The sequence below is a fragment of the Sinocyclocheilus grahami genome, unplaced genomic scaffold (assembly GCF_001515645.1).
Source record: "Sinocyclocheilus grahami isolate Dianchi unplaced genomic scaffold, SAMN03320097.WGS_v1.1 scaffold1656.1, whole genome shotgun sequence".
Lineage (NCBI taxonomy): Eukaryota > Metazoa > Chordata > Actinopteri > Cypriniformes > Cyprinidae > Sinocyclocheilus > Sinocyclocheilus grahami.
Genome location: NW_015506835.1, coordinates 63450 through 76715, shown reverse-complemented (window position 1 = coordinate 76715; position 13266 = coordinate 63450). Strand labels below are relative to the sequence as shown.

The 13266-nt window shown below is 35.7% G+C and overlaps 2 protein-coding genes across 5 annotated transcripts in view; one reads left to right on the top strand and one right to left on the bottom strand.

Annotated features, from left to right (window-relative positions):
- Positions 1-7154, bottom strand: part of adss1 (adenylosuccinate synthase 1) — a 14213-nt gene extending 7059 nt beyond the window's left edge. Inside the window, exons 1-8 of one of the 4 annotated variants that reach the window (XM_016258217.1) lie at positions 6912-7153; positions 5431-5533; positions 4069-4131; positions 3881-3931; positions 3724-3790; positions 3044-3151; positions 282-363; positions 90-216 (exon numbers count right to left, since the gene is read on the bottom strand). In XM_016258217.1, coding sequence (XP_016113703.1) covers positions 90-216; positions 282-363; positions 3044-3151; positions 3724-3790; positions 3881-3931; positions 4069-4131; positions 5431-5533; positions 6912-7082 — 772 coding nt within the window. In that variant the 5' untranslated portion in view covers positions 7083-7153. Of the gene's footprint in view, positions 1-89; positions 217-281; positions 364-3043; positions 3152-3723; positions 3791-3880; positions 3932-4068; positions 4132-5430; positions 5534-6911 lie in introns of all 4 variants that reach the window. The other 3 variants (XM_016258218.1, XR_001607239.1, XM_016258216.1) reach the window with 3 other exon arrangements.
- Positions 7155-11958: 4804 nt separating this feature from the next.
- Positions 11959-13266, top strand: part of dnajc17 (DnaJ (Hsp40) homolog, subfamily C, member 17) — a 28090-nt gene continuing 26782 nt past the window's right edge. Inside the window, exon 1 of the mRNA XM_016258201.1 lies at positions 11959-12166. Within this exon, the coding sequence (XP_016113687.1) occupies positions 12089-12166 (78 nt within the window). The 5' untranslated portion in view covers positions 11959-12088. The remainder of the gene's footprint in view (positions 12167-13266) is intronic.

The following is a 13266-nucleotide window of genomic DNA, read 5'->3' as shown; positions in this document are numbered from 1 at the left end:
CACACACACTCACTCACTCACACACACACACACACACTCACTCACACACACACACACACACACACACACACACACACACACGTCCTCACCGAAGTCGATGTCCAGCAGCGCCGCGTTTGCTCCCTCTACCAGGATTTTCTTCAGCGGTCCGTGAATTGCATCGTACATGAAATAGACGCCATCCCTGACCAGCGGTCTGATCCTCTCGGCGTAGTCCTGTGAAGGAGCGCGGGTCAGAGACAGCAGCGTAACACAGCGCATGCATCTGCTGTTCAACTGACCTTCAGCTTCTTCAGCTCGCTCTCCACGTCCACTTTCAGAGCCGGATACATGGACTGATACTGCAGCACCAGGTTCTTCACCCTTCAGAAGCGAGTTACCAACACTTCAGATCATCAGCGCTCTGATATGAGCAGCACTGTAAGTAGGGCTGCACGATAAATCCAAATTAAATCGCAATCGCGATTAAACAAAATCTGCGATTGTCATGCGTATCTTGTCAGTGAAGCACGGTTCTGTGATCAGTAGTAATTTCCATCTGAAGGCCAGAGAAACTCCTAATACGCCCCGCAGAAGAAACCCAGGAAATCCCTACAGCGCTAGCTGAATAAACAGAAGATTTAACTGCTTTCATTGATTCAACGTGACTAATAAACGCACGACTACGACAATATATGATTTATCTGAGTTCTTATTATTATAATTTTTCTTATAATAAAGTATATAATAATGCAATGCCTTTATCACTGCTTAGAACACTATGCAACCCTCTACGGACACCTTGGCAATTGAATCGCCATTGGCTAGTACATTTTTTAGTTTACTCGCCAGACTTATATATATATATATATAAAAATGTTTGTAAAATGGCACAGCTCACAACTTGTTAAATATCTGAAAGTACACTCTTAACATCAGTCAGTCAAGCATTATAATATGATAATCAAGTATGATTTAATGATAGAACTTTAGTAATTATAATTAAAACTTGGTAACCATGTATGAATGCAGGTGCTTTATTGGTCATTCAGTGTCTCTGTAAAAAAAAAAAGGGAAAAAACAATAATAGCCTCCTTATAAGATAATAATAGTAATAATACTACAAATTCTACAAATATGAGCATTATAAAATGCACTAAGGATTAACGAGCTGCTGGGTTCATGAATATTAATCAGGTTGTGTGCGTTCGCTTGAACTGATTCGCTGAAATCATAACAGGGATGATGATAGGTGAGCGCCAGCCAATGAGATTGTCATTTGCGCATTAGCTCCGCCCACTACCGGAAAACCCGGCAGTTCTTAAAAGCTGAAGAACTCCAAAGGAACTAAGTTATTTTGACAGGAATATACAACAAAGAATAAAGTTTACATGTAGCGCATCAGTGCTGCATGCTATGTACAGTAAGACTCTCTTTCTCTCTCTGCTCTCACCAAAGCGAAGACGAGTCGTGCGCCGTTACACTAGAGTTTACGGTGCGCCAAATACAGGTGTGCTGCGCATCTATTGAGATTAGTTGAAAAATAGCATCGATCGCTTGATGGAGAGTGAAACTCTGAAGCGCTCAGTCTGAGAGTGTTCGGCGAGTGAAAATATATCTGTGCTAAACTTATACTTAGCCTCCAACTCACACACTGACGAGTAAAATCTGAGAATTTATTAGCCATTGGCTAATATTAGACATAATTTAGTCACCCAGAGTGAAGATTTAGTCGCATATGCGAGTGATTTACTCGCAATGTAGAGGGTTGCTATGAAATATGTTGCATGCCTAATTCTGTGTAAGAAGCCACATAATCTCACATAAGGATTTATTTCAAACACTCGACTGACGTTATGAAGTGAGTTTGGAGTAAAAACATGTTATTAAATGTGGTATTTTCACGTGCTTTCAGATGGAGCAGCATTTACTACACAGAGCCGTAGTTCACTGACGAGCTACGCAAACAGCTGTCATTATCACAGAACGATATCTTCGATTTCATTATCACGCGATTAAATCGTCTGCGATAATGAATGCGATATTGCGTAGCTCGTCAGTGAACTACGGCTCTGTGTAGTAAATGCTGCTCCATCTGAAAGCATGTGCTGGAGATTTACTACTAATCACAGAACCGGCTTTACTGACGAGATGCGCAAGACAATAGCCTTCGATTAATCGTGCAGCCCTAACTGTTAGCAATGTTCTCTCTAAGCACTTCTCAAGTCACGACCGCGCAGAATAAAAAATATGCCGCACAAATGCAAAAATACACGTTCACGTTTTCTGAAAATATTTAGCTTACAGATCTCAGTTTAAATGTTTCAATTTGTTTTTATTCTTTTCTATTCTATTCTGTTCTCAGATTAAATGCTTCAGTTTATTTTTATATTATATTATATTATAAATGTAGTAAATAATTGACCTCAAAAAGGAAATTCATGAGCAATATCTGCTTCATTTTTTCATATTATATTATATTATACTATATTATTATAAAGAGCTGAACTGTACTGTGTGAAATGCTTTTTAATAGAATTTCTTGCTAACACAGCACTGTAAAAAAAACGTTTTCTCAGGTAAACTAAAAATGTGCATAATTTGGTTACATCAAGGGTCAAATTAAATATAAATAACACATTAAAGTTAAGAGTTGCTGTACAAGGTCTGGTAGACAGTTTAGCCAATCACAACACACTGGGCTAGCTAACCAATCAGAGCCCATCGCCTATTTCTGAGGGCGGGGCTTCATAAAAGCAGGAAATTATCAGCTCTTTTTTCAGAGAAGGGACAGAGCGGTGTGGAATAAAGGTAAATTATGTGAAAATAATGTGTTTTTTTCAAACGAAGCATTAACACATGTTAGACTGCACCCCATAAACACAATCAAGCCTAGAAAAAAACCAGTGAACCACCCCTTTTAAGTTACGAGTTGCTGTACAGGTCTGGTACACAGAATGTTTTTGCTCAGGTGGCCGAAATGTTTGCCCAATAGAGAAACGTTTTGCTCAGCAAGAAAACAAATGAGAGGGAACACTGCCTGTAAGATTTGCACAGGGTTTACCTGGTAGAAAACTCGCTGAAATCAGCCATCAGGTCACAGATGCGGAGCCCGGTTCGAGACGCTTTACAGGCGTACGTGGGGCCGATGCCTTTCTTAGTTGTTCCTATGCTGTGAACCAACATAAACATGCTTATAAAACTACCAAAACTACAAAAAAATATTGCATAATGCAACAGAATCAACACATAGGAGGTCAAACTAAATATCGTAAGCGGTTTTATTTTACTTTTTGTTTTGCATTATTTTATATATTTATGTGTCATGTATGAAAGTTCATCATCAATAACATTTTTATTATCATCAATTATTATGAGTTTTGCCATATCTGATATCTCCAGTTAACAGAACAAGTCTAAATAAATTGTAAAACCCTGATTTGTGTGATTTTGATATCTTCTGATTGCAAACTAAAATATTCTAAGCTGTTTTGAGTGGGGTTTTTTTAGCTGTTGAGTATAAGATGCATTTACTTTTATAAATTTTATGGTACTATTTATATTATTAAAATGTTTTATTATTATATGATGTTATATGCAACTAAAATTCGCAACCGGTTACCAAACTGCAGAACACTAGTGTGTATGTTGTCTTCTAACAATTAACTTTAAATAAACAACTATTATCCGACATAAATATAAGTTTAATCAAATGTACATCTTTTATGCATCGGTTGTTCTTACTTTTGTCCTTCCTGAGCTTGTCTCTGAACCTCCTGAAGTCCATCCACGGCCTGATGAAAGTCAAATACTGACACAAACAGAAGCAATCGTACGATCATCTATTATATGTATTTTCCACCATATTTAATAAAAACACTGTTATTTATTGTTATATTACCAATGTGAGCCCGATCTGAGATGACAAGTCTTTTATCCCATCCTTTCAGACCTTATCATGGAAGAAAATTACAAATGATTCCTGAGCACAGAATCAAGCCATGAATAATCAACGAATCGGATCTAGTCAACAGGATTTGTGTAAGGCTAGTTCATTTAAAACCGTTTTGCATGTATATGAAAAAAAACCTTTTTTCTCATTCTTGTCAATCTCCTCGAACAATCCTGGAAGATGAATGACTACGCCGTTACCTGCAGATGAAGACATGTTACTGAAACTACAGTCGATCAGGATTCAGCTTCACAGTCTCTGAAAACATCAAGCAAACCTGTGCTTTAATCATTAAGGGACACGTTGTCTTTAATATATGGAAGCACAGTACAAAAAAAGAAAAAATGTGATGCAAATTTTTATATCACGATTTTGACTTTTTTCTTGCAACTGCGAGTTTAAGATCTCGCAATTCTGGCTTATTTACTCTGAATCCTGAGTTTATATCTCACAATTCTGACATTTTTCTTCAAATTTTGAATTTATTTCTTGCAACTATTACTTTTTTCTTTACATTTTGAATTTATTTCTTTCAATTATTACTTTTTTTTAATAAATTTTTTATGTATTTCTTGCAATTCTGGCTTATTTACTCTGAATCCTGAGTTTATATCTCACAATTCTGACATTTTTCTTCAAATTTTGAATTTATTTCTTGCAACTATTACTTTTTTCTTTACATTTTGAATTTATTTCTTTCAATTATTACTTTTTTTTAATAAATTTTTTATGTATTTCTTGCAATTCTGGCTTATTTACTCTGAATCCTGAGTTTATATCTCACAATTCTGACATTTTTCTTCAAATTTTGAATTTATTTCTTGCAACTATTACTTTTTTCTTTACATTTTGAATTTATTTCTTTCAATTATTACTTTTTTCTTTACATTTTGAATTTATTTCTTTCAATTATTACTTTTTTCTTTACATTTTGAATTTATTTCTTTCAATTATTACTTTTTTTAATAAATTTTATGTATTTCTTGCAATTCTGGCTTATTTACTCTGAATCCTGAGTTTATATCTCACAATTCTGACATTTTTCTTCAAATTATGAATTTATTTCTCGCAATTATTGCTTTTTAAAATTTATTTCTTGCCATTCTGACTTTTTTCTTTGAATTTTTTATTTTTTTCTATACATTTCAAATTTATTTCTTGCCATTCTCTTTTTTCTATAAATGTTGAATTAATTTCTTGCAATTCTCACTTAGTTTCCTCAGAATCATTATTGCGAACGCATATCTCCCAGTCGCTTAACATAAACCCATAACTGCAAGTTCCCTTGTACCCTTTATTCTCACAATTCGGACCTTTTTTCTTATAATTGCACGTTTATGTCCCGCAATTCAGACGTTTTCAGTCAAAATTGTGGGTTTCTATCTTGCAATCCCGAGACTTTATTTATTTTTGTAATTTTTGAACACATACGGTCAATACACCAGATGCAGCAACACTGCATCTGTCCTCCAAAGTTCCTGCAAGACTCCGCTCCTCACCGATGAATGATGTGCATTTGGTGTTGATGATCCCGCTGGGGAGAAGATGGAAGTCATACTCTTCCTCATCCACCACCACCGTGTGCCCGGCGTTATTTCCTCCCTGCGACAGAAGAACCACAGGAACCTCATGCGATGCACTGTGAAGCTGCAGGACGGTTTGCAGTCAAAGGTTCACGCTCTCATGTTCTCTCCAGAAGGGAGGCCTGGAAATGTGCCTCTGTAAGCATGCAGACGGCCGGCTTGCCCTTTCCTCAGACACACGGCCACACCAGCCTCCAGCACGCTCCACCAACCAGCGAGGCTTATTTTCAACAGATGGCCTTCTCACATGTCCAGCAACGCTGGGAATGTGACCCGAGCTCAGGAATTCTGGGACTGACGTTCTCTCAGACTCAGACTCGCACAGCAACACGGCTGGACATGCACGAATACTTTATACTATATGCATATAATAGTCATTTTAACAACATGCATGTGGCTAATAATGATGATAATAATGACACTCCATCCCATATTCAGGCCCGCTTTAGACCGATAAAGTAGAGAAATAAGAACAGAGCAATGTCATGCTTTATTGCACAGCAAACTATTAATATTAAAATGAGTTGAATATATATATTATAATAGAGTAACACATTCAAGCAGAATTTAAACCGCAGAAAATAAACAAATAATCAAATAAAGTAAAAAAAATATGAAATATTATATATATATAGTTTTTTTCCCTTTTCTAGATGCTCCAAATCTGTTCTTTCATAAATGCAACTAATTTTATAATACTAGCTTGCTGTCCAATAAACACAATATTTATCAGTTCTTATTTTTATATTTCTATACGTTCAGTGCAGTTGCATTATATTGCCATATTTCCTCCATAAGAGACCCATAAACTATTACATCGTTTGCAATAAACAAATAATCAAATAAAGTAAAAAAAATATGAAATATTATATATATATAGTTTTTTTCCCTTTTCTAGATGCTCCAAATCTGTTCTTTCATAAATGCAACTAATTTTATAATACTAGCTTGCTGTCCAATAAACACAATATTTATCAGTTCTTATTTTTATATTTCTATACGTTCAGTGCAGTTGCATTGTCATAAACAAGAGACATGGCCATATTTCCTCCATAAGAGACCCATAAACTATTACATCGTTTGCTATAATTATAGATACACATAAACGATACATGGTCATATGATATTAAATAAATCGTTTGTAAATTATTAATTAGTTTTGTTAGCAGTAGCACAGCGTATTAAATTTAGTTTTATTAATGCAAACAATGATTTAGAATATTATTAAAATCAATTAATAACGTTAATGAGATGTAATATTATAATATAATATTTATACATTTAGTAAAACTAATTATATAAGAGTACAGTCACATATTTCAGACGGAAAGTTAGCAGTCAGGTTTATTATTATTGATATATGAAGGAATATGTGTATATTTTGACCGTTATTTTACCTGACACCTGCACACGACGTCAGACTCCGTCGCCAATAAATCTACAACTTTTCCTTTGCCTTCATCTCCCCACTGCGCTCCCAGAACCACGGACACTTTGTTCCCGGAGTCGTTTCTCGCCCGTTTCACGGCGGCGGACTTGTGGTCGTTCGCTGACCGGCCCAAAGACATGTTGAAGTGACCGGAGAGGAACGAATCTGGCAGCCGTTACCGACGAGCGCGGGAGGAACTGACAGAGATGTGTCGCTCGCGGAGGAGTCGGTTCCTTTGAGTGAACTATATGAGTCGGCTCCCTTCTGAGAGCCGATTGGGAACCGAATGAGTCGGCTCTTTTTGCTGAGCCGAGCCAATTGATCCGGATCACTGAAGCGCTTCGGCGTGGCGCGAAATTTTTAGAATAAGGATAAATAACACTTCTTCTATTTTAACTAGTTACTGCTCGGAAATTACGTTACAATAGTTTTTAAAGTTGAACTGCTCCGGTGTAAATTATCTAAAGAGCGCGTATTGTCACGTGACACGTGTTACTTTTCTCAACGCTGGATAGAAGTCGATGATGCTTACTGGATGAGACTTTTAAAACATGTTTCATTGCTGAGGTAGATTTTTGTTTTTATGTCACTAACCAATTTAAAAGATTACACTTGTAAGAGTACAAATGTTTCCATTACTACAAAAAAAAAAACGCATTGATATTTGAATGCGACTCAAAAGAGGATTCAGGTTTCTTTTTTTCAGTAATCATTTCAGTGCATGGACCCTGGAATGGAAGCGATGAAGACATATCACGCTGTTTACAAGTGCAGAAAGTAAAGGATAAGGAGGAAAGCTGCGAGTTTGATCGTAAGCAGTGTTTTGGTAGAAAGCAGTACGGTGGCCGTGAAGTGCAAAACAAATCACAAATCCGAAAACAAATGAACAAGTCAGAAAACACAACGACAATTCAGACAAACCGGAAGAGGTAGGTATAGTTTGAGACGGCGCCATTGGTTTGGGATTACTCACCGCTGATTGGACGAACCAGCCGAAGAACCAGCCGAAGAACAGCAGAGTCGTGGTAGAAAGTTTGGAGATGGTATTAAAGTAGCTCAGTTTAAATGTATTGTATGAATTGCTCTTACTCTGGAATAGAAAATAAGGGGTGTTTATCTACATTTAGTTAAAAGTGGCTGTAAAACATCAGCTCCAGTGGAGCAGATGGATAAATGCGTGTCGTTGGCTTTTTGACGCGATCGACCCGGGTTCGATCCCACCTTTTGCCAAGCTTTTTTCCCCTCCCAAATAATAAGTAATCCCAAACCAATGGCGCTGTCTCAAACTATACCTACCTCTTCCGGTTTGTCTGATTTGTCGTTGTGTTTTCTGACTTGTTATAATGTTTTCTGAATTGTTATTTTGTTTTTTAGACTTGCATTTGCGTTTGTAATTTGTTATTTTGTTTTCAGAATTGTGATTTGTTTTGCACTTCTCTGTCACCGTAAAGCAGCCTTGTTTTGGTGCGCTTCATCACAACACGTCTAATAACGATCACGTGTTCGGCGAGTGGGCGGGGCTTCAGTGTTTCCGCTACAAATGCGGTATTTGACAGGAATCCTGTCACTAAACGTGTTTTCTACCTGTATTTAAATAGTGTTAACAGAAGCAGAAGAGTCGCGAGAGCGCCATCATCAGCGTGTCAATCATTCTGTCCGTTCTGAATTGCGAATTTGGGATTGGCTGGCATGCATCTGGGGGCGGGGTTTAGAAATGAAGGCGTGTGATTGGAGACGAAACGCCAGAAATTACAGCAATTACAAACATTGCAATGAATGTGAGATTGAGTGTTAACAACGAACAAACCCCATAACTGATTGCACTTTTTTATGTATATATAATTTAGAGATTTTCTTGATGAAAATGCATTCCGACATAAATATGAAAGTCACTCAAATGAAGATACTAAACAGTCCAGCTCAACCAAAATATAATTAATCATTTCTGCGAAGAAATTATTTCACTAATATTCTCGACCTGATATCATAATTTTCCAATACTTTTCTGCAATAATGCCAAACATCTTCATAATATATAAAGTTTACATTCAGAGTAATATTAACAGTTAACAGCAAGTATCTTAAAGGTTTGAGAAACACAGCAAAAATCCATAATTAGCCATTTTTTCTCTCCTTAACCACACTCGTATGTAAACAAAGGTTTGGTGTCTCATAAGTGTATTTTACAGTGTGCAAATATTTAAAACAGTTTGGTCAAATCTAAAGATTTAGCATTTAAAAATACATTTCTTTAAGCCAAACTCAAATACACAGTGTACAATGTGTATTTCTTCAAACTACGCCGTCAGTGGTTCTTCTGCAGATCTCATCCAGTCCCGTGAGACCCAGTGAACAGACTCAACTTCTCCTCCTCCCTCTTGTTCTCCTTTTCCTTGAGCTGCCTGCAACATGAGGGAAAAAAGTTTAAACTTTAAGCGCCAACATTAAGCATCGATTTAAGAAGACCGGCATTAAAAGGAATAGTTTCAGTGAATGGGTGCCGTCAGAATGAGAGTCCAAACAGCTGATAAAAACATCACAATAATCCACAGCACTCCAGTCCATCAGTTAACATCTGGAGAAGACAAAAGCTGAGACTAATCCATAATTAAAGACATTTGTTGCTAGGGCTTTCAGAGTGGCTGTTGACAAAAAGAATGCATATTGTAGCTGTTCTGAGTGGTTGTTAGGATGTTGCTAGGGCTTTCTGAGTGGCTGTTGACTAAAGAAGGCATTTTGTAGCTGTTCTGAGTGGTTGCTAGGGTGTTGCTAGGGTGTTCTGAGTGGTTGCTAGGGTGTTGCTAAAGTATTGTAAGCATTTATAGCTTGTTAATACAAGTATGCAATTTAAAAATATTCTGAGTGGTTGCCAGGGTGTTCTGGGTGGTTAACAAAAGAATGCATTTTCAAGTTGGTCTGGGTGGTTGCTAATGTATTGTGAGCATTTGTGGCTTGTTGATACAACTATACATTTTCTAGCAGTTTAGTTAAAAGCGTCTTAATGCTGGATTTGTTTCAGCTTTTGTCTTCTCAAGACGTTAACTGATGGACTGGAGTGCTGTGGATTATATATAACCATCTTATTTGTAAATATCATGGCTGATATTTAGCACAAAAAAAAAAGTCCAACCTCTAAATGCTCCTATTCAGAACAAAGTGTTCTCTTTTAGACACAAACTATTTGCTTTGTTTATCTTTCATTCTTCACAGACAGACAGATTAAAGCCCTGGTTTAATCATGACAACAACCCTAAAACCTGTCGGGTCAAAGGTCACACACTCTCACTGATAAAGTGACCAGAATCTTCACATACCTCTGCTGTCAATCATTTACGGTTAGTCACTAAACCAACATTTTGCAACGTGGTTTTCACTGGTATATTTATCTATTTACATGAATATACACTTCTGTTTGGGGTCAGTAAGATTTAAAAAATATATATTTTTATACTATTATTCAACAAGGATGCATTAAATTGCTCAAAAGTGACAGTAAAGACATTTATAATGTTACAAAAGATTTATATTTCAAATAAACGCTGTTCTTTTGAACGTTCAATTCATCTGTGAATCTTGAAAAATAAAATACGTCACGGCTTCCACAAAAATATTAATGTTTTCAACATTGCTAATAATCAGAAATGTTTCTGGAGCAGCAGATCAGCATATTATACTGATTTCTGAAGATCATGTGACACTGAAGACTGGAGTAATGATGCTGAAAATACAGCTGCGCATCACAGAAATAAATTACAGTTTAGCAGATATTCACATAGAAAACGGCGGTTTTAAATTATAATAATATTTCACAATTTTTACTGTATTTTTGCAGCACTGGTGAGCCCTTCAGAAACATTAAAAAAAATCTTACGGACACCAAGCTCGTGTTAATTAAGAGAATAATGATTCATCATAATTAAGTTGCTGGTTAAAATTACAGACGAGCAGATATATTTTTGTTAACACAAAGAAATGGAATCAGTTCCAGAAATCTGATTTATACACACATAAAGAAATGATTCGACAGTCTCTCATGACGAAAGAGAGGAGGTTTATTTGACGGACCGGAGACGAGAACAAACCACAGCAGATCCCCACGAGCTCAGGACGAGACGATGTTAATTACAGAGTTGGAGGACTAGTCAACACACGTGGGTAAGTAGACAGGACTGGTTAGAAATCGATTAGGCGGCTTTGAGCGGACGTCCTGCTCGGTTCTGTTAGTTCTCTATGGAGAGGTGTTTGACCTACCTCACTGCAACACCTTCTAGTTTAGCGTAACTTGATGTGCTGAAACTAAAATAAAACTAAAACAAAACAAAAAAAATAGAATAGGAATAGCTTTTGTTCTTTTAATATTTTTGAATTGTTTTTAGCTTTATTTTTTCGTTTTCATTGAAATGTTTTAGTTTTGAAAATTACTGGACTTAATGACTACAGGCCTGTGGCTCTAACGTCTGTGGTCATGAAGTCTTTTGAAAGACTGGTGCTGGCCCACCTGAAGGACATCACTGGACCCTTGCTGGATCCTCTTCAGTTTGCCTACAGAGCAAACAGGTCTGTGGACGATGCAGTAAACATGGGACTGCATTATGTTCTGCGTTGTTGTATGCATTTGTCATTTCTATTTAATTTCTTTTATTTTCTTAAAAGCTTTTTAGCTTTTAGTTTGAATGACTTTTTCTTATTTGTGTATGTTTGAATTGTTTTAGCTTTATCTTTTCGTTTTCATTTAAATGTTTCAGTTTTGAAATATTGTTGTATGCATTTGTCATTTTTATTTAATATATTTTATTTTATTAAATGTGTGTATATATATAGTATTCATAGAGTTTTAGCTTTTAGTTTGAATTACTTTTTCTTATTTGTAAGTCGCTTTGGAATCAAAGCATCTGCTAAACGACTAAAAGTAAAGCAAAGTAAAGAAACCAAACTAGAATCTGATTAAAAATATGATTATATACCAATATATATATACATAACGAAGGCGCATTCGTTCCTCCCGGCCTGAAGGGGCGCTGCGCTCCTCCTGCACTCACATGCCAACACACTTAAAGTCGCACAGAAGAAGTCTTTAAACCGCCGCTGAGGAACCCACGAATATTATTTTCACGCATTTATTAATTTATTAAGTGAAATTAAATCATGGCTTCAACAAAAGAGCTTTTAGAGATGGATCTTTACGCTTTATTGGGGATTGAATGGACCGCAACAGAGAAACAGGTGCGTTAGTCTTGAGAGAGCTGCATTCGGAAGCCGTTTCTGTCAACAATACAAATATTAATAATCACGAAAGCATACACAGCAACAATAAAATAAGAGTATTACTGTATCGTTTCTATCACATTTGGAGGTTATAGAGGGAGTGTTCGGTGTTCAGGTTATGAGTACAAGACACTGAAGTGTTTACGTGTCAGAAATGAACAAATTACTGATTAATTCCTTTGTTTACTTTAGTTTATGTTCAATATTTCAGTGTATTCTCTACCTCAGGCGTGTAATGACATACTTTTGCGTATTTTATATGTTTTAAAGACGGTTTTAGACGTAAAGACACTCACATGGCCTGTTTTCCTGATTGGTTTCTGTAAGTAAACACCGATATTGAAGACAATAAGCTTCACAAGTAATATCGTCTGGAACCAGAATGAAGTTATTTTGAGTGTTAAATTAAACTATACAGTATATATACAGTATAGTAGTGTATGAGATCTAGTTTGAGGCCAGTAGGTGGCGCTGCAGTTCAACAAATGCGAGAGAAATGTCCAGGTCAGAATTTAATTAATTTCAAATTATTATTTTTAATTCAATTAAAATGATGTTTGAATGAGTATATCTAATTAATACCAGTACATTAAATGTTTATTATATTTATGCATTTATTATTTTCACGATATAATTTAGCGTATTAAATATATTTAATTTTCTGTATTATAAAGTTATTTTATTTTCTATATTTTCACTGTCGTGTATATTTAATATTATAAATTATATATATATATTTCATACATTAAATGTATTGTAAATTGTTAACTACGTGTATAAATATTAAATGTATTATTCGTGCATAGTGTAAAGCGTTGTTATGTGTGTTATGTGTACATGATAGATATTGTGAATGTTGCGCATTCTGTACATTGTGATATAAATACATGCCGTAGACAGAGGGATTTGATAAATGTTTAATTAATATATATGTATAATTAATGTTATTTCTTACAAATATTAAAAATAAAATAGTAGCTTTTATATATATATATAAATATCTATATACTGTATGTATATACAGTGGTGTGAAAAAGTGTTTGCCCCCTTCCTGATTT